This window comes from Bicyclus anynana, chromosome 17 (assembly GCF_947172395.1).
Source record: "Bicyclus anynana chromosome 17, ilBicAnyn1.1, whole genome shotgun sequence".
NCBI classification, from domain to species: domain Eukaryota; kingdom Metazoa; phylum Arthropoda; class Insecta; order Lepidoptera; family Nymphalidae; genus Bicyclus; species Bicyclus anynana.
Genome location: NC_069099.1, coordinates 4,705,947 through 4,733,694, shown reverse-complemented (window position 1 = coordinate 4,733,694; position 27,748 = coordinate 4,705,947). Strand labels below are relative to the sequence as shown.

Here is a 27,748-nt window from a genome sequence, read left to right as displayed (position 1 = left end):
AGTCACGATGCTACTTGAATAAATAAAATTACATTATTATCGTTATTTTCTTGAAAAATAAAAGGTTAATCAACCCTTTTATTTTTTGATGTGATGATCACTAAACCAAAAAAGGTGAATTAAAACACAAACAAACTTCCGTGGACAAACCACAGAATTATTTTGCCACGGATACTAAAGGTGGATTTTACTCGTTTTATGTAAAATTCTCATAATGTTATAAGAATTGTTGTTGGAATCGAACCTACGACCTTGGATGCAGTATTCCAACAATCGACCATCAGTTGAGTAAAATAAATTCCACTCAGTAAACAAACAAACCAAACAAAATCCTGTCACTAAATTTAAAAAGGCATCGATGGAAAAGCTATAAATATAGGTATATACAATATAATAGCATACAATAAGCGCAAAATTGATGATTAATTGTGATTAAAAGTTGAACTTTTGTGTTTTAACATGTTATTGAAATACACAATTGGAGCCATTATGCCTTCTGTACTATTGTACTCGTATTTCCTTTTCTTACTATAAATTATTACAAATCAGAAATCACTTCCTATCATTTTAAATATTTGTGACCTTTTAAAAACTGTAGATCTTTTTTCTAGGACACATCGTCAAAGGGTTTTATTAGATACCCACGTTATTTGTAAGTGTCATAGACTATATTATTCCCGTATTATCACAGGTAAACCAACGAATGGCGGTATATCCATTACCACAGTCTAGATTATGAAATGCCTCAGGCCGTCGTCGGGCAGCATCGGCGCGAGTAATCTAGCTCTGCGCTGACCAACCCGCATGCCCAGCGTGGTCAGTACTGGATAAAACTTTATATGGACCGCAAAAACAAAACAGACCCTAGTCCCCGACAGCCCCGCTATTCCTGGCTCTTACAGCGGTTACGGTAACGGCAAGGGGTGTTAAGAATCTACGGCAGAGATTCCGCTGCCAACCCCGATGACCTATAGTTTTGAGACTTGATCGCTAACTATGGGCCTCAAAGACGGCTCTGAGTCAGCGGGCGATGGAACTAGCTATGTTAGGAGTATCTCTGCGTGATCGAATCAGAAATGAAGAGATCCGCAGAATAACCAAAGTCACATAGTTCGAAGAGCCGATGGACGTTGTGGTCTCAAAGTGCCGGAATGGCGACCACGCACTAGTGCGCACTAAGCGCAGTGTTGGTCGACTCCCCATCAGGTGAACTGACGACATCAAGCGATTCGCAGGGATTCGCTGGATGCAGGCTCAGTATCGTGATGATAAAAGGCCTATGTCCTGCAGTGGACGTCTATCGGCTAATATGATGATGATGATGAACAGGAACAATGTGGATAAAAACCGCGTGGCGTCTGCTAGTAATGAATAATCTAATAGCAACGTCTCTACTACTTACATGATATCGTAAAAGTATAAATGCGGTGGGCGATATATAAAGGAGTCGACATTTTTCACGCAGGTCACGTCTCTGAAAGCGTTTTCGATAAAGATTTGTAAGAGGTTCAGGCATTCACCATACGCTTGTAAATGAACAAAGCGTTACTTTGAGGCCGTTCTCTTTATTTTACGGCTTAAGCACCGGAATCTCTTAGAAAATATAAGTTCTACTTTTTTTTTCATTTAATTCAAATTATTATTTTATAGAAAAATGGTATGTGAAATATTATGTTTGTAGATTTTGAATGTTGGGAGGTGTTTGCGTTAAATTCTGTATTGAATCCCGCAAAATACCAAGATTTTTCCAGGATAAAAAGTAGCTTACGTATCGTATTTATCCAGGTCATCAGGTCCTATATCTACACATAATATTAAAATGTTCGTGATAGTGCTTCGCCTGGTCTGTCTATCTACTGGACGGATTATTATGCGGTTTTCAGCAATAAATTCATGAGAAAATTTAAAATATATGATTTATTAACATATTGTGTAAATTATATAAAACTAGCTGACCCGGTTTTACCCGCGTAGTTCCCGTTCTTATAGGAATACGGGGATAAAATATAGCCTATGACACTTGCAAATAACGTGGCTTTCTATTATTAAAATAGTTTTCAAAATCGGTTCAGATACTTTATACCACAAACTTTACATCTTTATAATTCTAGTATAAATATAAATATTTTGTATTGTACACAGGCTAGATACCTATAATTAATAACAAAAGCCACTACATTTTCCCTGCCTTTCACCACATTTTCCGCTCCCCGACGAAAGAAAAGGTCGAGAGAATGAGAAATAGAAAAAAACGTAATTAATGATAGCTACTCGATCGGGATATTAAGAGGAAGAGGTAATCAACACTTTTACGATGTCACGACTAGGACACCTAATGAATTAACTTTATGCTTCACTAGAGGGAAATCTGAATTAAAATGGTGAAATAATTTGGACATTTACTTTATGTATTTAATTGGGAATTGCCTTTAGCATAAGGGTAACTTTTTGCGATCTAATACATAATTATGGGACCTGAGAGTATCGTTATCAACCCATATACGGCTCACTGCTCGAGTCTCCGAATGAAAGGGATTTGGCCAATAGTCCACCAACACGCTGGTTCACTGCGGATTGGCAGACCTCACACACACACAGAGAATTAAGAAAATTCTCTGGTATACAGATTTCTTCACGATGTTTTCCTTTACCGTATTTGAACCCAAATCGGATCGGAAGCAGAGGTCATATCCACTGGGCTATCATGGATAACACTGAAAGAATTTTTCAAATCGGACCAGTAGTTCCTGAGGTTAGCGCGTTCAATCAAACAAACAAACTCTTCAGCTTCATAATATTAGTAAAGATGATGACTCACAAATTACTTGGATTAATAGATTTTTCAAAATCGGTACAGTAAGCTATGTAGTAAGAGCTATGGTGTCTGTACGATCAGAGCTATGGTACCACAGACAGATTGACAGACACGTCAAACTTATAACACCTCTCTTTTTGCGTCGGCGGTTAAAAATAGCCATAGTCGGTCTACAAGCGGTTTTTTATTTCACAGCTCACACTCCCATTCCTCACTAGTCACGTACTCAGTTTTTCCGCCATCCCACATAATTCTCGTCACCGCAAAATGTTTTTAATTTCTCATCTCATATTTCGCTGTTATTTATCAACGAACAACTCTGCAGTGCAGGGCCAGTTGCAGGTGGATTAAGCGGACGGCCATTTTTTATTAAAGAATAATTTATTTTCCCACCGCAATTCGGGTGACAAGGAGATAAAATTGGGCGTGAGTTTCCCGGTACATTGTTTTTTAATAAAAACGGAGGGAAACGTTTACATTTAGTCGTGTTGTTGTTCTTTTATTTAATGACAAGGTACAGAATACTGTTGCAATGATACTGGTTTTTAAGTTATTTTTACCACTACATAGTATAAAAGTCGCTTTCTGTGTCCCTATGTATGCTTAGATCTTTAAAACTACGCAACGGATTTTGTTGTGGCTTTTATTTAATGAATAGAGTGATGCAAGAGGAAGGTTTATCAGTATAACTAGCGACCACCCTCGGCTTCGCACGGGTGCAATGCTGATTCTAAATACACTGCAGAAAAACCGTGATCGTTCTATATAAAACATAGCGGCCCGCTCCGGCTTCGCACAGGTATCACACTAATATTATAAAGGCGAAAATTTGTGTGTAAATGTGTGTGTATGTTTGTTCCTTCTAAACGGTACTAAAGGGATTTGGCTGAAATTTGGAATGGATTTTCATGTGTGATGTATGATGACAAATTTCACTCTGGATTAACACATGGGCTACTTTTCATCCCGGAAAAGTTCATGGTTCCCGTGGGATTTGTGAAAAACTGAATTCCACGCGGACGAAGTCGCGTTCGTCCGCTAGTACAGTAATAATAAGGGTTATTGGTGATAGCCCAGTGGATATGACCTCCGCCTCCGATTCCTGAATGATGTCTCAAACGGTGAAGGAAAAACTACCTGCATACCTGAGAATTTTCTTAATTTTCTGCGTGTGTGAAGTCTGCCAATCCGCATTGGGCCAGTGTGGTGGACTATTGGCCTAATAACTAGTGCGCGGCAGTGAGCCGAGTATGGGTTGATCTGAACTGAACATACATACATACTACGTTCAGAATAATTAAACAAAAAATCCCAAACATTTTATCCGTCCTAAAATGAGGTATGTCAGTCCAAAAACTATAAAAACTATTAAAAATATTCTATAATACCAATAAACCTATAGAGTCTACAAATTACATAAACTTAATTAAATGGCTTCATACATTAAACGTGCGTGCGCGTCCAGCTTAAGTCTTAATTATATAAAGCCTATTGTGATGTTATAGACTTGATCGGCCCACTAATTGGATTGATACGAAATAGTAAATTATTTATTGACAGGTCAATGGCCTTTTATTTATTAAATACTAGCGGACGCCCGCGACATCGTCCGTGAGGAAATCAATGTAAACTTTCAAGCCCTATTTCACCATTTCAGGGGATTTTTTTTGTTTATTTTATGATTCATGAACAAACTTTTAAAACTGTTACTCTAAAAATGAAGGACTTTCTGTACAAACCTTAAACCCCTATTTCACCCCCTTCAGTATAACTTTTTCCGTATTATGGTCTTAAACCGTGCTAAGTTTCATTTGAATTCATTCAGTTGTTTCATTGTTACTTGATGTACTTAGTACTAAACGCGTCAAACTAAATTGTTAATAATATTTTTGTCAAAGCTCCGTTTGTAAGGGATTTGACAAAGTGACATCATGAAAAAGTTGAAATTTAGACAGTCATGGCCGTCAGACGTTTAGGCTCGTATTGTCAAAAACATATTTAAAAACTTAAATTCTTATTGTCAAAAACATATTTAAGAAAAAATTAGTAGAACGATAGTGAACTATTTAAGATCATTAAAAAAAAGTGTCAACTAGCTTATTAGGAACTAATTTAAAAAAAAACTGTTGCACAAATTCGTCGCCTGTAATTCGCCTGTAATTATCAAAACATGATCTTATAAACCTGTGAATAAGAAAGACATAAAAAATATCCCAATTTCTATTTAATAAATAAAATCGACTTCATTCGATACTCAAAGGTATTCCTGGAAGGTGGAACCAATCTATTTCTGTTATCGAAAGCCTCTTAAATGTGATAGTATTTCAATGTACCCGCCTTTTTAATAAATAAATAACTAGTGCTAAAGTAAATAAAGAATCCATGTTCTTAGTAAGTAGTGTTCTTAGTATTATGTGGAAATTTCCACTCTTTGGTTGCCTTTCCCTCTTTTATTTTTGACCATTTGTCAAAGGTTGATGGACCGCATTTTATACTTTACACAGGGCTATAGACATATCCATATAGGTTCCAAGAGCCATCCAAGTAAAAGGGTCCCACTTTGGGTAATGTAATTTAAAAATAAAAGTCCTCATTATTTATATTATTCAAAATGCTTTTACAGATATGAGTAACAAATATTACTTACAAATTAATATACCTTACCCTGACTTATTAATATATGGAGGGTATTTATAAAGGGTAGATGTTTGTGATGTTTATAAATATCTTAGGGTCGGTTTTGCCACCTTCTGATAAGTGTCAAGTAATTTATTTACAAAATTTTGTATCTATAAATATCTTTGTCGTATTGACGGACTCCGCGGCGCAGTGGTATGCGCGGTGAATTTAGAAGACGGACGTCTGGGTTCTTTTGGATTGAGATTTTTTTAATTGGTCCAGCTGGTGCGACGCTTCGGCCGTAGCTAGTTACCACCCTTCTGGCAAAGACTTAGCGTTCCGGTATGATGTCGTATACTCGTAGAAACCGAAAGTGGTGTGGATTGTCATCTTTCGCCTAATAAGTTAGCCCGCTTACATCTTAGATTACATCACCACTTACCATCAGGTGAGATTGTAGTTAAGGACTAACTTGTTGTTGTTATCAACTCATATTCAGTGCAGATTGGCAGACTTCAGACACGCAGAGAATTAAGGAAATTCTCTGGTATGTAGGTTTCCTCGCGATGATTTTCCTTCACCATTTGAGACACGTGATATATAATTTCTTAAAATGCACACAACAGAAAAGTTGGAGGTGCATGCCCCGGACTGTATTCGAACCCACACCCTCCGGAATCGGAGGCATAGGTCATATCCACTGGGCTATCCCAGCTCTCTCGACTAACTTGTAAAGAATAAAAATAACAAAACATACAGTAAAAAAAATTACTTTTATAGTATCTGACATATATCATCACGGCAGCAGCGTTTCTCAACAGGTGGGCCTGAAAATGAACATGGGCAAAACAAAAATAATGTGTAATGCTCATGTATCGCTCCACCCAGTTATAGTTGAGAACGCTGCACTCGAAATTGTAGACGAATACATATACCTAGGACATATGATCCAGTTAGGTAGGTCCAATTTCGAGAAAGAGGTGAACCGTCGAATCCAACTTGGCTGGGCTGCATTCGGGAAACTTCGCGACATCTTTTCGTCCGAAATTCCTCAGTGCCTGAAGACAAAAGTCTTCGAACAGTGCGTGTTGCCAGTGATGACCTATGGTTCCGAGACTTGGTCGCTAACTATGGGCCTCATAAGAAGGCTCAGAGTCACACAGCGGGCGATGGAACGAGCTATGTTAGGAGTATCTTTGCGTGATCGAATCAGAAATGAGGAGATCCGCAGAAGAACCAAAGTCACCGACATAGCTCAACGAGTTGCGAAGCTGAAGTGGCAATGGGCGGGGCACATAGTTCGAAGAGCCGATGGACGTTGGGGTCCCAAAGTGCTGGAATGGCGACCCCGCACTAGTAAGCGCAGTGTTGGCCGACCCCCCACCAGGTGGACTGACGACATCAAGCGTGTCGCAGGGATTCGCTGGATGCAGGTGGCTCAGTATCGTGATGTTTGGAAGTCCTTACAAAAGGCCTATGTCCTGCAGTGGACGTCCATTGGCTGATATGATGATGATGATGATGATCATCACGGCTATTCAGTAAGAAATATGAGTAGAAATACTTTTCCAATTAGGTGCCTACTTGATGAAATTCCTTACCCAATTAGTAACAGTGACTTTTATTGCCTCACAGTTGCTATGTACATGAAATTAGCTAATTGGAGTTCCTCCTAAAAACAACAACATCAAAAAAGGTAGGTCCAAGAAACCGAGGGGATAATTTAATCCAATTAATTTCCGTCCGGGGCTTACTTCCCAAGTTAATCTTAAGTTTAAATTAAGTTAACTGTACTGCAACCATCCGGACTATGTCTGTCTAAGGGATAATAATTATTAGGGTACAGGCGCCTAAAATTAAAGGGTCCTTGATGTTATAAATGGTAACATCTTAGGGCAAACTACCCATCTTCTAAAAGCAATAAACACAGTGTGCACAGGTTTATTAACTAGGGTAAGTTAAGTAGCTTGTAACACTTATCGAACCAAAGAATCCCGGTAAACAGTTTATTTAAGCATTTATCAAGTGCACTGGTACCTAATAATTATAATGAACTAGCTAACGCCGCGCGGTTTCACCCTCGTGGTTCCCGTTCCCGTAGGAATACGGGAATAACATAAAGCCTATAGTCTTCCTCAATCAATGGGCTAACTAACACTGAAAGAATTTTTTAAATCAGACCAGTAATTCCTGAGGTTAGCGCGTTAAATCTAACAAACAAATAAACAAACAAACTCTTCAGCTGTATAATATTAGTATAGATTTCCACAAAGTTACGTCTGCTTCTATTCAATATTAGCAGACTGCGACTGCGTGGAATTCAGTTTTTCACAAATACCACGAGAACCATGTTTTTTTTTTTGAAAATTAGCCTATGTGTTAATCCAGAGTGAAATCTATTCCTATCCCAAATTTCAGCCAAATCGCTTCAGAAGCCGCAGCGTAAAGGAGGAACAAACATACACACACACACACACAAACTTTCGCCTTTATAATATTAGTTTGATGTGACAAACAACCTCCCCCCTCCGTCCATATCCCCCTAGGTAGGAGCTAGGTACCTTTCTTTAGAGAAGCTAAAGAAAGAAACCTAGCTCTATAGCGAGCCGTTAAAATAACCCATCAACCTGTATTGGAGCAGGTAGGTATCACCATGCTCCATATCTCCCTCATATGAAGAGGGAGACAATTACTACCATTAAAATAGGCAGATAATGTTAATATAAAAGACCTATCAATCACAAACTTTTTATCTTATCAGCCAATAAGTTTTAGAGGCTTAAACCAAGTCCTACTTAAACCATATGAGTACCATCTAGTGCTATCGGATTGTACTCAAATCCTTTTTCAAATAAATCTCGTACAACGTTTGGGAGTGAGAAGCTGCTCAACCCTTTTCATGCGATAACCGTGAATTTAAAATGTGAAGTTCTACATGTACCTACTAGGGTAGAAAATCCATGAGTAACGTTCTTAGGATATTGTTACAGTTTGCTAGTAACTATGTATGTATAATAAGAGGGTAGAAACTGCTAATTGTTAATTTTAAATTACCTAAAAATATGGACAACATTAAATAAAAAATAGTCTTTAGAATTTTCGTCTACGTGTCACAGATTGCCCACGAAGGGTTCCGTGACATCTATAAAAATATTTATTCTGTTTTTTATTATTTTTTTCATTCCTTACAAGTTAACCCTTGACTACTATCTCTCTTGACGGTAAGCAATGATGCAATTTAAGATGGAAGCGAGGTCACTAGTTAGGAGTTGGATGAAAAACCACACCCCTTTCGGTTTCTACACGTCATCGTACTGGAACGCTAAATCGCTTGAGGGTACGTCGTCGTACGCCGAGGCCTCCCACCAGCCAGACCTGGACCAATTAAGAAAACGTCAATCGGTCTAGCCGGGGATCGAACCGAGGACCTCCGTCTTGTAAATTCACTGCACATGCCACGGAGGTCGTTAAAATTGTTATTTTTTGTAGCAGAAACAGAAAAACATCATCTATGAAAATTTCATGAAAGTGTTTAACTATCACGGATCATGAGATACAGCCTGTGGATAGACGTATAGACAGCGAAGTCTTAGCAAAAGAGTCCCGTTTTACATTTTGGTTACGGAACCCTAATAGTGACATAGTAGTCGTGAAGACAATTGCCTAAAATTGAGCGATTAAAATTGCCCGTGTAAACGCATCTTAAGATCGTAATAATGCCATAATAAAAAATGAATTATTTAGAAATGCCGACAAATCGATACTCGAACAAAAAAAAATCCAACAACTTAATTAGTATACAAAAACAACACCATAAAAGACTGTCTTTTGCTAAGAAGTATCACAAACTAATATAAGCACTCATTAAGGGTTAGGAGCGTGAAATGCCGAGGAGTGAAAAGGGGTCAATTGTACCGTCAAGACGTCCCCGATTTTTTAGGTCGAAGAGATACAGGGCGGAGGCTGTAAAGGCGTATTGATTAATTATTTTCAGATTCACGTTAGGGACTGCGATGTCCTACTTTTGTATTTTTTTTTTATATTGGACCATAATTCACAAGTTACCTATGATATACTGAGCTACACCATTTTATTTTTAGGGTTATAGACATGCTGTCATTAGGGTACTATATTTAAAGAGACGTGATAGCCCAGTGAATATGACCACTGCCTCCGATTCTGGAGGGTGTGGGTTCGAATCCGGTCTGGGGTATGCACCTCCAAGTTTTCAGTTGTGTGCATTTTGAGAAATTAAATATCACGTGTCTCAAACGGTGGAGGAAAAACATCGTGAGGAAACCTGCATACCAGAGAATTTTCTTAATTATCTGCGTGTTTGATGTCTGCCAATCCACATTGGGCCAGCGTGGTGAACTATTGGCCTAACCCCTCTCATTCTGAAAGGAGACTCGAGCTCAGCAGTGAGCCGAATATGGATTGATAATGAAGGAACGTGAGTTCTAAAATTAATATTTCCTTTTGTTAGTAGATCTTAAATTGTGTTTCTTAAATTCTGACCTAGCCAAACTAATTAATTGATAAATATCATGAAGTAGCTTACTAGTGAAGTGCGTAGGGCCAGTTGTCGATATCAACAGTCTAACTACTACGATTACGTATTTTTAAAAGCGTGGATAGATAAAGGCATGTGTTACATGGATAGTCGGAATTATTTGAATTACTTTGTATGGAAATAGAATTTTTGTTTTTTATTAAAAAAAATAGTAATGCAGTTCGGCTCCTATAAGTGTACATGTCAACGCCTTGAACTTGGGGAAATATTTCGTAACACCATGTATACATATAACTACATAATAATAAATAATAATAAAAAGCATTTTATTTCTTGTTTTACAAGTAATATATACAACTAATAATACAATTTAAACAAATTATACTTATTTATTACAAAATATTTTATTATAAACAGATTATTAAAAATAATACAAGTACTAATACTATACTAATATACCTACATAACAAAAGAAAACTACGAAAACGAAATAAAAACATTGACCAGAAATCACAAATATGAATATGAATGGAGGTTTGCGCTCAAAGAAAAAGTTTTAGAACAAATTCACGGTGCATCCGGGTCGGCAGTTAATTTGCGTAAAAACTGGGAACTTTGCGACCGGGATACGATAGATTTGTTATGACAGTCCGGTTGCAAAGTTCCTTGTTAGGAAAAATCACATCAGATCGCAAATTGGGTGGTTTGAAAGAGTGCACCGCGGAATATCTACGTACCTACTTGGTTTTTTTTTTATATTAACGAGCAACTATGGCATACTTAATGAGAGTAAGTTAACTTACTTAATTATAAAATAATGTGTTTTCAACATGGTGTGCAGTACTTTACGCCACACCCTCATATCACATTCATCATTATCGGGTTGATAATGATGAATGTGATGTGAGGGTTATGATAATGATGAATGTGATGTGATGTGAGCGATATTCGGCTCACTGCTGAGCTCGAGTCTCCTCTTAGAATGAGAGGGGTTAGGCCAATAGTCCACCACGCTGGCCCAAATCGGATTGGTAGACTTCACACACGCAGAGAATTAAGAAAATTCTCTGGTATGCAGGTTCCTCGCGATGTTTTTCCTTTACCGTTTTAGACACGTGATATTTAAATTCTTAAAATGCACACAACTGAATAGTTGGAGGTGAATGTCCAGAACGGGATTCGAAACTACACCCTCCGAAATCGGAAGCAGAGGTCATATCCAATGGGCCATCACAGCTCGCCACACCAATTACTGATATTATATTTTATCTCAAGTCCGGTCGTATATGGAGTCACCTTTTTAACCAACGCTAAAAGTGGGATGTTATGATTTTGCCGTGTCTGTCTGTCAGTCTGTCTGTTGCACCATAGCTCCCGAACGTATGAGGTGATTCATTTTTTTTATTTTGTTTTAATGGTTTATTGTTCTTAGACATGTTTGATGAAAATCGGTTGAGCTGTCTAAAAGTTTTGGGGTGGAGAAAATGAGGAAGTATAACTGAATGTCTGCAAATATACTCGAATGGGGTCTTAGTTGAAAACGCACTGAAAAAAAAAATATTGATGACTTGATCGAGAGTGTAATTAATAATTTCATGACATACGGGGATTTTTCAAAATTTTCAATGTTATGTAACTGATGGCTATGTGTCAGTGAACTACTTGGGACGCTGTGGATAAGCAATAAATTTATATTTAACCCTACAGTGGGCGCGCTATTAGCATTTCGTCGCACTCAAAAAATCGCGACTTCGTCCGCGTGGAAATCAATGTAAACATTCAAGCTCTCTTTCACCACTTTAGAGTTTGAACATTAAAAATTTTTGAATCCCATTATATTTCGTATTTTTTTTAAATTTATGAACAAATTTTTAATACTGTAACTCTAAAAATGAATGACTTTCCACAAACTTTCAACCCCTATTTTACACCCTTCTTATTTTATTTTCGCAATAAAAAGTATCATATAACCTTTTTCCTTTTATGGTTTTAAACCAATTTTCATTGGAATTCAATCCGTAGAGTCAGCGTGATGTCCGAATAACAAAAAAGCACGGACAGACAGACAGAAAAAATCCAAAAATTATATAATGCCCCCCAACAAAAATTCTCAAAATATTTTCAATGTACAGAATGTACAAAATGTACAGAATTCATATTATAAGTATAGACTCTAGATGGCGCGGCGTCCGTTATGCCACGGTAACGTTTGGTGTTACAAATACTATAAAATCTCAAATTGCGAATAAATGTATAGAATTCGACCAGTTTTATTATAAGTAGTAATACAGAATATAATTCTAACATTAAATAAATATTTTATTAGGCTACCATGAGCTATAATAAATATAAAGTAGGTATTTACTTACCCACTGAAAACAAAATGCTATAAAAATAATTCCGAAATTGAACAAATATTTTATTAGGCTTCATTATAATGAAACCACTTGGTAAAACAATAGGAACGTCCCTAGATCTAAACGGACGAGCTCAACTTTTTCCATGAAAAACGAGCCTTTATTCAACACCCAGAATAATTTATTTTCATTTCATTTCACTGTGATCAAATAAAAATTACAATTAATAATATTACAAGCAGTTTCCCGAAACTTCATCCGTATGAAATTATTTTTTTCATAAATTGCTTGCATCCCAAATTTTAGCCAAATTCATCCAGTAGTTTTTGTGTGAAAATGTCTATGACAAATATTATGTTAATGCCATACCATCACTTTTTCACACATCCCGCGAGAAACATGATTTTTTTCAGAATAAAAAGTAGCCTATGTATTGATCTAGTGTATAATCTAGTAAACAACATCGTGACAGCCCAGTAGATGTGAACTTTGCCTCCGATTCCGGAGGGTATAGGTTCAAATTCGGTCTGCACCAGTCCAACTTTTCAGTTATGTGCATTTTAAGAAATTAAATATCACGTGTCTCAAATGGTGAAGGAAAACCACCGTGAGGATACCTGCATACCGGAGAATTTTCTTAATTCTCCGCATGTGTGAAGTCTGCCAATCCGCATGGACCAGCCTGTTGGACTATTTGGGCTAATTCCTTTTATTCTGTGAGGACACTCGAGCTCAGCAGTGAGCCGAATTTGTGTTGATAATCATGATGATGTTAGTAATCTATCTCCAATGCAAAATTTAGCTGAATTGGTTCAGTAATCGCAGCGTGAAAGAGTGACAAACATTCACACCATCATTAACATCAGCTTCTCTCTAATTCCGCGGGAACCATGGATTTTACCGGTACAAATAATATCCCATCTTTTAGTCTAGGGTTTAATCTATCTCGGTTCCAAATTTCACCCTAATCGGTTTAATAATCAGGGCTTTAGAGAAACAAACATCCATCTATCTATACATCCAAACATCCATATACAAAGTTTCGCGTGATAATATTAGTAAGATATTTTTGAACAGAAAACAGATTTTCAAATATTTTCAATGTGGTCTTCGAAATGAAGTATCCTATTCAAGCATGCCCTTCTAGAAGTTTTTGTGCAAAACTGGAGTGATAAACTCTTGTAAACCTAAATAACATTTAGGTAAAGTTGAAGTACGAAAAATTTACCCCAAAAGAGGAGTTTAATTATTTGAGTTATTATGTCAGCCCAATATACCAGCCATGCCATAAAGATCTTAACGGACCTTATAGGAGAGGGGATATGGAACTTAACCCACCCACCAAGCTGTTTCAATGCGGGCTTAGGATAAAGTTTAATTCCTTAACGATTAACCGTATTTTCACTAATATCTGTTAAGATATTAGTGAAAATACGGCTTGACGTATTCTACGAAGGACGGGGGTATTATACCAATTTTTCCTCAACTCCGGTGAGCCGAGAAATTTTACTGAAAATTCCTTTAAAAATAGCTCAGTATTTCTAGATATAGAATTTAGTTACTCAACACACATTACACATTTGCACAATTTTGTTTTTACTTTACATTATTTATTTATGTATAAATAGTTTTTACACTTCCTGAACACACAACTCGACATTGCAGATAATATTTAATATTTATTTGTTTAAATAACTTTCATTGTTTACTATGCGACTAAATGAAATTGAGACAATTAGCCACCTTTGTTCGCCTCAGTTTCGACATGATCTAATAATATAAAATCTTAGGTTATCTATAGTAAAATTAAAAAGCTGAAGAGTTTGTTTGATCGGTAGAACGCACTAATCTCAGGAACTACTGGTCCGATTTGAAAAATTCTTTCAGTGTTTATATAGCCCATTTATCGAGGAAGATTATAGGTTATATATTATCCCCGTATTCTTACGAAAACGGGAACTACGCGGGTAAAACCGCGCGGCATCAGGTAGTAGGATAATAAAAAACCCGAATTCACACGAACTACCAGCAGCGCCAATCAAAAACTGAAAACCAGCGCTGCAGCTAGCTGCAATTAGCTACAGCTTTATTTTTTTTTTTTTATTCTTTACAAGTTAGCCCTTGACTACAATCTCACCTGATGGTAAGTGATGATGCAATCTAAGATGGAAGCGGGCTAACTTGTTAGGAGGAGGATGAAAATCCACACCCCTTTCGGTTTCTACACGGCATCGTACCGGAACGCTAAATCGCTTGGCTGTACGTCTTTGCCGGTAGGGTGGTAACTACCCACGGCCGAAGCCTCCCACCAGCCAGACCTGGACTAATTAAGAAAATCTCAATCAGCCCAGCCGGAGATCGAAGCCAGGATCTCCGTTTTGTAAATCCACCGCGCATACCACTGCGCCACGGAGGCCGTCAAAATGCTAAGTGGGATACTTTTATTTGGTCAGTGCGCTTTTCCTTTCTCTTTTCTTGTTTCTTGTATAATATAAAAGCTTAGTTTTAAGTTTTTACTGACCAATTAAAACTATTTTTCTTTCTGCTTTCTTTCTTTCTAAATAAGTCGCGGGCATTAGCTAGTCAAATAATAAACACGACATCTACAGTTAATAAAAATAAAAAGATTTGTAATATAATAAACTAGTAAGTCATAAGAACTGACCAATGGAACTAGAAGATTTTATGGTGGAAGAACTTCGGTCGAGTCGTTTATATGATCAGCTCCCAACTCGGAAAGATTAGGTGACACAGAGTTATGTAAGCTACTTTATTGTTGTTCGGAAAACTGTGTAATGTCAAGGACTTTCTCTTATTTACTAAACTAGCGGATTCCCGCGATTTCGTCCGTGTAGAATTCAGTTTTTTGCAAATCTTGCAAAAACCATGGATTTTTTCGGGATAAAAAATATGCCTATGTGTTAATCCCGGGTATTATCTATCTTCGTTTTAAATTTCAGCCTAATCAGTTCAGTAGTTGCGGTGTTAAAAAGTAACAAACATGCAAACTTTCGCGTTTTGAATATTAGTGAAAAATAAGATAATGGTATATACTAAACAAATGCCCGCTATTTCTCCGCCTTTTACTGTAGGTCATTAAAATTAATTCTGATATTGATCGTAAATAAAAACATTATCATCCTAAGCCCGCCGACCCGTATTGGAATGGCATGGTAGATCCAAGTTCTATATCCCCTCTCCTCTCTCCTATGAGGTGGGAAGCCTGTTAGATTATGCTTTTACATCTTTCAATTCCGAACTAAAATTTTTCTAGAAGAAAGCTCGCTGTTTATATCCCGACCCAAGAGTTGAACCCGGGACTTCATGATCTGCAGCCGTAGGCTAACCAATAGAATAAAGAAGCAGCAGATATATTTCTTCTACAGTTAAGGAGACGGTAGCAACAAATCCACTGAATAAAACATGAAATCAAGCAAACCTGCGTGGAAAGCTTGTATATTTATAAACGTTGCTCGTCCATCTGTCATTCTCAAATATTCAAGTCTCCGGGGGCCAGTAACAAATTGAGTAGTTCCCCAAGATCCCCGATACGTAACCTATAAATTTCTTAGACTACGGCCGAGCCAAAGTTCGGTAGGTACCTAAATGTTTCTTGTAAATAGAGAAATCGCTTATTTATTGCGACAGTGGACCTTTTTTGTTTTTGGCAGCCAATTCTGAGGAACTAGAATAGATATACCTATAACATAAGCATACGAGCCGTGATAGCCCAGTGGATATGACCTCTGCCTCAGATTCCGGTTCGAATTCGGTCCGGGGCATGCACCTTCAACTTTTCAATTGTGTGCATTTTAAGAAATAAAATATCACGTGTCTCAAACGGTGAAGGAAAACATTGTGAGGAAACCGGCATACCAGAGAATTTTTTTAATTCTCTGCGTGTGTGAAGTCTGCCAATCCGCATTGGGCCAGCGTGGTGAACTTTTGGCCTATCCCCTCTCATTATGAAAGGAGCAGTGAGCCGAATATGGGTTGATAATGATAATGATGATAACATAAGCAGAAAACCGTGACTTCGTTCGTGAAATTCAGCTTTCATCACCTCTCTGGCGCAATTGGTAAAAAAATAAATTTTTCTAACAACAAAATTGACCTGGGTCAATTTCCCAGATCAGATAAATTCTGGATTCTGAAACGATTTTTTTTTGATTCTATACATGTAAGCCCTTGACTACAATCTCACCTGGTGATAAGTGATGATGCATCTAGCATAAACGCTACAAGCGAACTAATTTGTTAGAAGTAGGATGAAAATTCACACCTTTTTCAGGTTTCTACACGACATTCTACCGGAACGCTAAATCGCTTGGCGATACCACATACAACCAGATCAGAGCTGGGCCAATTTAAAATAAATAAAAACCTAAACTGACCCGTGTCAGCACGATCAATTTCTAGAGGTCATGAAACTTTCCTTAACTCTAACTTGGTTTAATTGCTCAAAAGAATGTTGACGAAAAAAGAGAAGCTCAAAATTTCCCGCTATAATTATTTGAGCTAATCTAATCTGAACTATGAAAAACAATGAAAAGTTAATCTAATATTTCACATTGAAAAGTTTAAGCATGTTCCAATAACTCGATAAGTAATCATATGATTGCAACGGCAGAAATACGTATGACTACAAAATGTTAAGGCTATTACTATGCGCAGTCGAATTTCCCACGGGAACACCTGAGCGACGTAGTTTTAAACTGCGATGACGTCATTTCTTATCACCTGTTTTATATTATTACTATATATTTAAATTTCTAAAAATTATTCTTGACTACCTCGTTAATTCTGTATATCTAAATAGTAGCAGACGCCCGCGATTTCGTCCGCGTGGAGTTTAGTTTTTCACAAATCTCTCGGGAACCATGGATTTTTCCGGGATGAAAAGTATCATATGTGTTAATGCAGAGTAAAATCTATTTCCATTCCATATTTCAGCCAACTCGGTTTAGTAGTTGCGGCGTTAAAGAGTAACAAACATCCATACAAACTTTCGCGTTTATAATAATAGTAGGATAGTATAATATTTAAATGTATAAACTATTTATTAGTATTTAAACTTTGTAAAATAGAGCCTATGACACTCATAGGCTCTATTTTATCCCAGTACTGGTGAACGTCCGCGACTTCGTCCGCGTGGAATTTAGTTTTTAACAAGTCCCTCGGGAACCATGGAGTTTTCCGGGATAAAAAGTAGCATATGTGTTAATCCAGGCGATAATATACCTTAATACCAAATTTCAGCTAACTCAGTTCAGTAGTCGAGGCGTGAAAGAGTAACAAACATTCATGTCATCAAAATCATTAGTTTTCGCAAATCTCGGGAATCCATGGATTTTTTCAGGATAAAAAGTGTCAGCCTATGTGTTAATCTATTTACATTCCAAATTTCAAATCGTTTCAGTAGTAGCGGTGTTCCAGAGTAACAAACATCCAAGCAAACATACATCCAAACATCCATACAAACTTTCGCGTTTATAATATTCTCACTGGAACGGAAAATATGCGAGTGAAACCGCGACGCGTCGGCTAGTATATTATAATCTAAAGAATTGGTTTGGTTGAACGCGCTAAACAAACTTATGGGATTGCACATGCTCGTTTAAGTATAAAAATATTTATTACATAAAAATAACACTGCAAGCTTTAACCATTTATTTTTCTATTTTTTGAACTGCCTTTAAAATTTAATAAAATTTTCCTTGAAAAAAATCCATTTAAACAACCCAAACAAGATTACTTAGAGGTTATTTATAAATTTATGACCATTTATAATGATTGTTTTATAAAACAGAACCTGCTTTTTTAAGTTGGTAAATAAATATCTCACAAATACATGTATTCAAAATAAAACTTCGTAATCATTTTCCTTTCGAATGAATCCACAGTAATGGTAGGTGTACGAAATTTGGCAGACTGGAAATAAACAAGGTATTCCTGAGGGATTAAACCTTAAATTACGAATTCTCAAGCCGGAGTTAGACCTTTATATTATTTCACACAGAGTATATAAACAAAATTATATTTTATAATTATACCTATACTACAGTCTGTATTTCTTGATGAGTAGGTACTGTTTACCAATAAACAAATTAAAAATGAGGGTATAAGTTACTAGTCATTACACACCTAATAATAATTATAATTAACTTGTTCTTAAATTAATGAAAATAAATTTGATTAATAAGCTTAGAACAATTATATATGGTTAAAATATTTTATAAACAAACCATACAAATTTTTCATTTCCAATTTCTTTATTGGGTAAACAGTACTCATTAAGAAAGGCTTTAAAGAAGCTTTATTCCCTATTAGCAACTCCGCAGTTTCGCCTGCGTAGTTCTCGTTCACGTAAGAAAACAGGGATAAAATATAGCCTATGACACTCACAAATAACAAAACTTTTTAGTGGTGCAAGAATTTTCAAAATCGGTTCGTTAGATCCAGAGATTACCCCTACAACACCACAAACTTTACCTCTTTAATATTAGCATTGATTAGTTTACCTTATTTAACAATTTAACAATGCTTGAATGTTATTTTACTTCTTTTTTATTATTGTATCGTTAGTTAGGTCAGTTATATGTATATTCGGATTAGGACTTCCTGGGTTTTTTTAATATTCTTTATTTATTTATAGAGGGTTTGTTCAATTCTTAACATGCCACCCTCATAGGACCTACAATACACATTAACATACATTATTTATCTACGATTAACAGCAATCTTACATAAATCGAGCAACATTCCTCCTTAGACAAGGGTGGGTCTAGGACACTATTACATACACCTACTTCCTGGGTTCGAGTCTTATATTTGTTACAAAATAATAAACTTTACTATAAAAAATAAACAATAATAAATAAACAATAAAAAATAAACAATAAAAATAAACAATAATAATAAACTTTACTATAAAAATAAACTTTACTAGAATAAATTTTGCCGTAGCAAGTTTGAGAAGATCGTGCTGTTATACAGCCTAGGTACGGCTGTTGCAAAGCATGTTAAGTCATCGGTCCTAATTAATACTTTTAACACGTGTATTGATTTAAAGTGGTCTCATTGATACACCAGTGTTGCTTGAATGCTTAAAGGTCACAGTACCTCGCAGAGGAAGCCGCCTACATAACCGTTAAACGTTTTGTTTGCCGTGTACTAAGACCAATCTTGGTCAGCATAGTTCAATGTACCGTATGCAATCTTTAGCAAACAATATCCGAGACCGTATATATATCTTCAGTGACTCAATTAGTAGTATTAAGACTAGGTTTCCTTAAATATTATTGATCGATTACTTCTGTTTCTGTTTTGAAAATTCGCACCAAAACGATTTAGATACGTTCGAGTGAAAACAATCTAAAATAAATAATTAAATCTAACAGGTGATAATTTTACAACAAACCATTTACCTGTTTAATTTCCGAATAAGTTAATAATCTACAAGATATTAAGGAAGACCGCAAAGAAAGTGCCTGACAAAATGTATACAAATCACTCAAGGTCGTTGGCATTCGTAGCAGCTCTAATAACTTAATTAAATTAACACGAATAATTTTGTTAAAAATTCAGTTCTTTAATAAATACTTAACGGAAAAAGCCAGAAAGATGGTAATTAAATTCCCAAAACGGTGGTTAAATTTCGAAAATAAAATATTACGTTAACAATAAGCTAATTGTCACCTCAGAACACACACGTCTTATAACATGCCCAACATAACCAGGTGTTAAGCCTCTAGTACCGTAATGTCTGCGGTAAACATTCTGTAAACTAACACTGAATCTTGATGACTTGAGATGATAAAGTTTAGTGGCGCCCAACGTGGGACCAAATTTATTTTCATTAATAAATAAAAGGTAATAAGTACTTTCTGGAAATAAGCAAATTTTTTTTTTTATTTTATTACGCATTCTAGTATTACCTTCGAGAGTGTATCTCTCTAAACTCAAATTATAATGAAGTAAGATATGTTTTTTGTTTGTTATGTTTTAACTAAAAAACTAGTCGACCGAATTAAAAAATGCTATCAATTTTAGAAAGATTAAGTTACTTATGGATTTATTTTACCCCTGTATTCGCACAGGAATTGGAACAACGGGCGTCTTTCTAGTTTCTATAATAAAAAGGTAAACGTGATACTGTACTGAAAGTTATATTTAGTATGTAATATAATAGAAGTTGTATAGAATACAATTCAATGGAATACATTTAAAAAATCACTTTGACGATATCCTAACAACAAACGGTTAACATACATGTATCCCATACATTACACTATTCTATAGGTAGCGAGATTTTCATAACCATTTTACACTAAAAACTTCTTAGACTTTTATCTAAAATAGAGTATTATATTATTTTGACTAAAATTCAGAAATAAGTAACAACATAATCGAAACTTTGTCAAAAATTTGAGGGTAGGAACTTTAAATAATCTTAAAATCACACACATAGGTACTTTACAATCACATTCGTTGATATATTTATTACCTAATTTAATTTAGAGATATTTATGTTTATGAATATCTTGAGAATGTTTCTTTTTTTACACGACTTACGCCCCTATAATGTTCGTACTTATTTAAAATTGAGAATGTAATAAAACAATCCGATATCGTCAGTACTTTTAAGCGCAGAATGATAATAAAAACCCTAATCAGTGTCAAAGAGTTCGTTTTCATCTAATTGGACTTCTCTGTATTATTGAAATGCTTCAGAAAATGATTCACTAATAAGGTGCGTTGGGGTAAAAGATAATTTACTGCTTTGGAATTTCCAATGTATAATGTTACAAAATTGTTCAAGAACGTCATTTTATTGGTCTTTGTATCTTACGATATATTAAGTTAATTGTGTCAAAAAGACAGCTACAAAAAAGTACTATCCTCGTATTATCCTCATGTTTATAATCACCCCAAAACCTCTTTAGATAAATAATCCAAGTCTTTTTGCACATTTTGTCCTACCACTCGAGTTTGCGGAGTTTAACATTTTAGGGTGTATTTTCTCTAAGCTACACCTTTCCACGCCAAATTTGTCGTGTAAAGAACAAACTTACTTGTCCATGGTTAACGAAGCCATGCCTTTGGGCCAGCTCATCTGCACGGCCGTCTGGCACGAGCAGCGCAAACTGATCGTGGTACAACGGCACACAAAAGTCCAGCACTGTCAATAGCACGACCAAGTAAATAGGTGTCATCACGCACGCCGCTCATTGCATTACCGCTTACGAACTCTCATTCCAACCTTCATTACGTAATTTTTTTTTTAATATGCACTCGCGTAATTTATTCCCCGTTTCGTGGGACACGTCTGTACGGTGCGACGTTCGCGAGTCGACTGGATCCGCGTGACTAGCGGTCTTCCCTCTATTGGCTGGGCGCATGCGCTGTGATTGGCGCCCTTTCTCACACTAAGTTGTGCGTATTAGGCTGTGTGCCATCAATTGACTCGAATACAAAATTAGATCGAGTCTGCATGACAGATATTGTCACCTGCAGCTGCAATTCTAATTGCAACGTTTTATATACGCAATCTTTTGTGGCTACCCGCATTAACTACTGGTAGTTTTTATGGCAAACAGGTTGCCTTAAAGATGCGTTAAGATATAGGTATGTGGATTTATTTTATAATTATAATATCAATAATATCAATTTGGCGTAATTTATTATTATTTTCTTATAAATTTACTTAATTATCGCCATATTTGAACTAAATTACATAAGACCTCGACAAAGTACCTGCAACTAGGCTCAGAGCAATCCTACAACATTTTTGACGTATTAATTAATGTGACCAGTTTTAACGATACGTACTATTATTGTTTCTTGGTAGGCATTTTTTTTAATCTATTAAATGTATGGAAATGATGAATCTTCGAACCTGTATATCTTGGTTTATGGCCATCTATAGCTACAAATGGCTAGTTCTAACGATTAGTGACATTTTTTTGTTGGCCGGCACTTTCAAAAAGGGCCCAAAATGAATGATATACTATCATGCTTACAAAGTAGCGGTTAGTTTTTAACAAAATACAGTTATAATAACTGACTCATAATATACTTAAATTATAGAAGGTACCTATATATTTTAGACAGAAGTAAATAAAGTACCTCGAGCAAAGCCTCCTTGTTAAGAAATATTATCGTTCGTTATCAACCCATATTCGACTCACTGCTGAGTTCGAGTCTCCTCTCAGATTGAGAGGGGTTAGGCCAATAGTCCACCACGCCAGCCCAATGCGCATTGGCAGGCTTCACACACGCAGAGAATTAAGAAAATTCTCTGATATGCTGGTTTCCTCACGATGTTTTCCTTCACCGTTTGAGACACGTGATATCTAATTTCTTAAAATGCACACAAATGAAAAGTTCGGAATCGGAAGCAGGGGTCATATCCACTGATCTATCACGTCTCTCAAGAAGTATTATATTATATAATATTATATTTTAAATGTATAACACACATTGGTCTCTTGGTAGGGACCAAGGGCGGCAAATATATTAAGTCAAAGGCAAGTATTTTTAAGTCTTTAGCTAATTTACTTATATTATTAATATATGCCTATCTTGAAAAATTAATAACTCATACATTAAGTATGTATGAGTTATTAATTTTTTTTACTACACTTTCGTTTTATACGTCCAAAGCGTCACTATAAAAAGTAATTTACAGAAAGCATATATTTTTTTATAGTTATTTAATAAAGTGCACATTAGAATGAGAAATTTATTATTTACGTACCTACTTGACGGCCGCGTGGCGCAGTGGGTAGTGACCCTGCTTTCTGCATCCACGGCCGTGGGTTCGATTCCCACAACTGGAAGATACTTGTGTGATGAGCATGGGTGTTTTCCAGTGTCTGAGTGTATTTATACATTATATAAGTATTTATATTTAGTATATAATTGTATATTAATATTATAATATCAACTATCTTAGCACCCATAACACAAGCTACTTTGTATGCTTACTTTGGGGCTAGATAGTGATGTGTATTGTTTAAGTATATTTATTTATTTATTTAATTATTACTTACTGTAAAATTTAAGTTTAGGTAAAAAATAATTATTCAAATTATTATTCAATATGATAGAAATAATTGTTAATCGTCAACAAATTAACTTTTAGTTTATTAGTTTTGATTGTTATGTAATGGATCTAATTAATGTTGTAACATTAAAATAAAAAGAGTTCACGCGCTTAACGTAAGAAAATTATCGATGCTTATTATTAAGGCTAAGCAGAGTTATTACGCGTATATGAAGTGCTCGGAAGATATACGTCTGAATATCTCACAGCCCTCACCCGTAACATTATAAAACTTCACCCGCTCTTTAAAGCTGGAAAGTTCTAGAACAAATAAGGCATTTGAATATCTCCACTCGAAAACTAAGTTTGCGGTTAAAAATGGCCCCGCGGCCTCCTTTTAGATTCATTTGCTTGAATAACATTTTAAAGTGCTAGATTTAAACTTATCAGCGCGATCTTTTCAGAGGAAAATGTAGGAACTTATTCAATTTTTAAAGTTTGCGCAAATATGAAATAGTTTTGTGATGCAAAAGCGGTCTTATCGTTTAATGACGAAAGATTTGTGTAATCAGTATAAAGTAATATTTTTAACAACGTATGAATAGTATCTATACTAATATTATAAAGCTGAAGAGTTTGTTTGTTTGATTGAACGCGCTAATCTCAGGAATTACTGGTTCGATTTGAAAAATTATTTCAGTGTTATATAGCCAATTTATCGAGGAAGACTATAGGCTATATATTATCCCCATATTCCTACAGGAACGGGAACCACGCCGGTGAAACCGCGCTGCGTCAGCTAGTTATGTTAATAATAATGGCAACGAATGGCATTATGTTAATAATACAATTTGCACGAATTGTATTATTAACATAATACAATTTGTACGAGGGTCCTCTGAACCATGATATCCCAGTGGATATAACCTCTGCCTTTGATTCGAAGGGCGTAAGTTCTTATCCGCTCCGGGGTATGCAGGCTTTCAGTTATGTGAATTTTGTGAACCGTTGCTTAGTTCGAAGTGTGAACTCAAATCAAAAGTTTCAGTTGAATTCATCCAGTTGTTCCGGTGTGATACGTTTTTAAATAATGCTTGTTTATAACTTTCTTGTTTTTTTTTTATAGATTAGATAAAAAATTCTGTATTTTTTCCATTTAGACCTACGATATTATCAAATTGTTAAGTTTTCGATAAAAATGAAAAAAAAATGTGCCCTTCCACTACCACTACCACTGGCTTCCAATGTCAATTCTTTCTTTATTAATCAATCATCAAGTGACAAAGGTATGATGTTCTCGTCGTCATCAACCCATATTCGGCTCACTGCTGAGCTTGAGTCTCTTCTCAGAATGAGAGGGGTTAGGCCAATAGTCCACCACGCTGGCCCAATGCGGATTGGCAGACTTCACACACGCAGAGAATTAAGGTAATTCTCTGGTATGCAGGTTTCCTCACGATGTTTTCCTTCACCGATTGCGACACGTGATATTTAATTTCTTAAAATGCACACAACTGAAAAGTTGGAGGTGCATGCCCCGGACCGGATTCGAACCCACACCCTCCGGAATCGGAGGCAGAGGTCATATCCACTGGGCTATCACGGCTCAAGGTATGATGTGTGAAACTATTACTCCTGGTAATATTTGTGAGGATATTTAGTTGTTCCAGCCATTTTGAAAATCCTCAGTTACACAGTCCTTACTCAGCTCAATGTTAAAACAATCGAAATTTAAAAAGAAATAACGTATCTTTAAAATCAATACAAGTACTGATTCTATATGCCTGCAATTAAATAATCATTTGGATTAGCAATTAAACAATCAATCAGTCCCACTGATTCTGTACAAACCGATCTAAAGTATGTTTAAGCCGATGACACTAATGTGTAGGTAATCTACAAACCAGGATATTGGAAAATGGATAGGCAGTGGTTTATTTAAAACATATTATACGAGTAGATGTTGGACGTTGGATGTTGGACGTTGGATGTTGATGTTGATATTATTATCTTGATGTAAGGTCTACACTTAACTGTGAAAAATAGCATTTTACCACTGATTTGCTATCTACTGTGAGTTTGAGAGACGTGATAGCCCAGTGGATATGACCTCTGCCTCCAATTCCGGAGGGTGTGGGTTCGAGTCCGGTCCGGGGCGTGCACCTCCAACTTTTCAGTTGTGTGCATTTTAAAATTAAATTTCACGTGTCTCAAAAGGTGAAGGAAAACATCGTGAGAAAACCTGCATACCAGAGAATTTCTTTATTCTCTGCGTGTGTGTAGTCTACCAATCCGCATTGGGCTAGCGTGGTGGGCTATTGGCCTTACTCCTCTCATTCTGAGAGGAGACTCGAGCTCAGCAGTGAGCCGTATATGGGTTGATAATGAGTGGTTTGAAAGCGGCACCAACAAGCAAAACAAAGTAAAACAGAAACCGTACTTAATTAATTTATTTTATACATACGGTTTCTAGATAAGTTGTATATTCTTATTTTTTCGATAATTAATCAAATAGACGACTAATTGGTTTATTAAACGTAGTAATAATTAGGCAAATATAAAATCAATAATAAGAAACAAATAATATTTCAATATTTTATTCATACTATCATCAATGTCATTATGGTCAAACTATTATTGTAATAGAAATAAAAACCTAGTTCCTGGAGTATTAATCAACTCTGACCAGGTCCTATAGCCAAATTACACTAAGAGGCACAATTATCCGCCCACTTTACTATACTCGTGTCATATTATGGTGGGCGGATTATTGTGCCTTTGAGTATATATTGTATTTCTACAAACTTTAAAAACTATAAAATTTAAATAAAATATCCGATTGATGAGACCTATCGATAAAAATGTTATTCCCTTATTTTTAGTTTTCGAAGCGTAAAGCCGGATTTATATTTGTCTGACGTGTCGTGTCGTGACGCATCAGAACAGAATCGGGATCATACATTTTATATGCCAACGTTTACACTAATATGCTGTGACATGTCGTGATGGCTTCTGATGTGCCGCATACAAAATGTCGTCACGACACGACAGACAAATGTAAATCCGGCTTTAAGCTTCGAAAACTAAAAATAGGGGATTGACATATATATATTGTTAGAATAGCCGAATTTGAAGCCACGACTACGATTTGTATGCCATTGGAAAGGATGTGCAATGTCGATATATTATGTAAAGATAAGATTTTCAGTGGTTGTGCCAATTGTTTCAGGTGGTTCAGGTGTTGAAGATGGTGTTCTTGTGGTAGTTGTAGTTGTGGTTGTGCTTTTTATTCCAGGTCGTTCAGGTGTTGTAGGTGATGTACTTCTTCTAGTTGTAGTTCTTGTTGAAGGTCGCCCAGGTATTAAAGGTGGTGTTCTACTATCGCCATTGAGGTTTTAATATTATCACGTCGGGGTCACCAATATCGCCGTTGAGGTTTTATATTTAGTATATAGATATGAATACGACGATGTTGATTAGTATGTATATTTATTATTTCACTTATTGTAACAATAGTATATGGATATAAAATAAAAGTAGGTACTATCAAATAGATGATGTGATGTGGAATGGAGGACTGGTAAAGATGTAATGAATGGGCGAAACAATATATCCACGCATGCGCGGTCGAGGGAATTCTAAATATGAAATGAATCTGGAATGTGAATGTAGATGAAGATGTAGATGGCCTGACCTAAAGTGGGCGAACGAAAGAGTTCGTTCGCCACACTACTTGTACTTGTGGTAGTGCCTAATGTTCCAGGTGGTTTAGGTGTTGAAGGTGGTATTCTATTTGCAGTTGTATTTCTTATTGTTGAAGGGCGTTCAGGTATTAAAGGTGGTGTTCTACTTGTAGTAGTAGTAGTGCCCATTGTTCCAGGTGGTTTAGGTGTTGAAATTGTTATTCTAGTTGTAGTTGTAGTTGTAGTTCTTATTGTTGAAGGTTGTCCAGGTGGATTTCTACCTGGAGTCGTAGCAGGGCCTATTGTTCCAGGTAGTTCAGGTGTTGTTCTAGTTGTTGTAGTTCTCATTGTAGATGGTGGTTCACCGTAGATCACACAGTAATCCTCGTCAATATACGGTGCAATGTACCGGAAGGAGTCAATTAAAATTGCTGACGACTCAAATGCTCTTCCCCAAAATTTAAACTGAAATAAAGCGATTTTATTTCATTATAAAAATATATTGGTGTATCACAATAAATACGTAATAAATTTTGGCTGGTGGGAGACTTCGGCCGTGGCTAGTTACCACCCTACCGACAAAGACGTACCGCCAAGCGATTTAGCGTTCCGGTACGATGTCGTGTAGAAACCGAAAGGAGTGTGGATTTTCATCCTCCTCCTAAAAAGTTAGCCCGCTTCCATCATAGACTGCATCATCACTTACCATCAGGT

At 36.2% G+C, this 27,748-nt stretch overlaps 2 protein-coding genes across 2 annotated transcripts in view; both read right to left on the bottom strand.

Annotated features, from left to right (window-relative positions):
• Positions 1–21,645, bottom strand: part of LOC112052316 (furin-like protease 2) — a 60,719-nt gene extending 39,074 nt beyond the window's left edge. Inside the window, exon 1 of the mRNA XM_024091335.2 lies at positions 21,379–21,645. Coding sequence (XP_023947103.2) covers positions 21,379–21,519 — 141 coding nt within the window. The 5' untranslated portion in view covers positions 21,520–21,645. The remainder of the gene's footprint in view (positions 1–21,378) is intronic.
• A 1,926-nt stretch (positions 21,646–23,571) lies between these two features.
• LOC128198924 (platelet glycoprotein Ib alpha chain-like) lies at positions 23,572–27,382 on the bottom strand. The gene is made up of 2 exons (XM_052886688.1): positions 27,091–27,382; positions 23,572–23,672 (listed from the first exon to the last, which is right to left on the bottom strand). The coding sequence occupies exons 1-2, from the start codon at positions 27,380–27,382 to the stop codon at positions 23,572–23,574; spliced, it is 393 nt and encodes a 130-aa protein (XP_052742648.1).
• Between the last annotated feature and the right edge of the window lie 366 nt (positions 27,383–27,748).

Bases quoted from the DNA above. Each gene is read 5' to 3' on its own strand.
- LOC128198924 (XM_052886688.1), bottom strand. From the start codon at position 27,382: ATGAGAACTACAACAACTAGAACAACACCTGAACTACCTGGAACAATA. The intron at 23,673-27,090 runs GTACAAGTAGTG...TATTTGTTCTAG, and splicing joins AACATTAGGCACTACCACAA to AACTTTCCAGCTTTAAAGAG.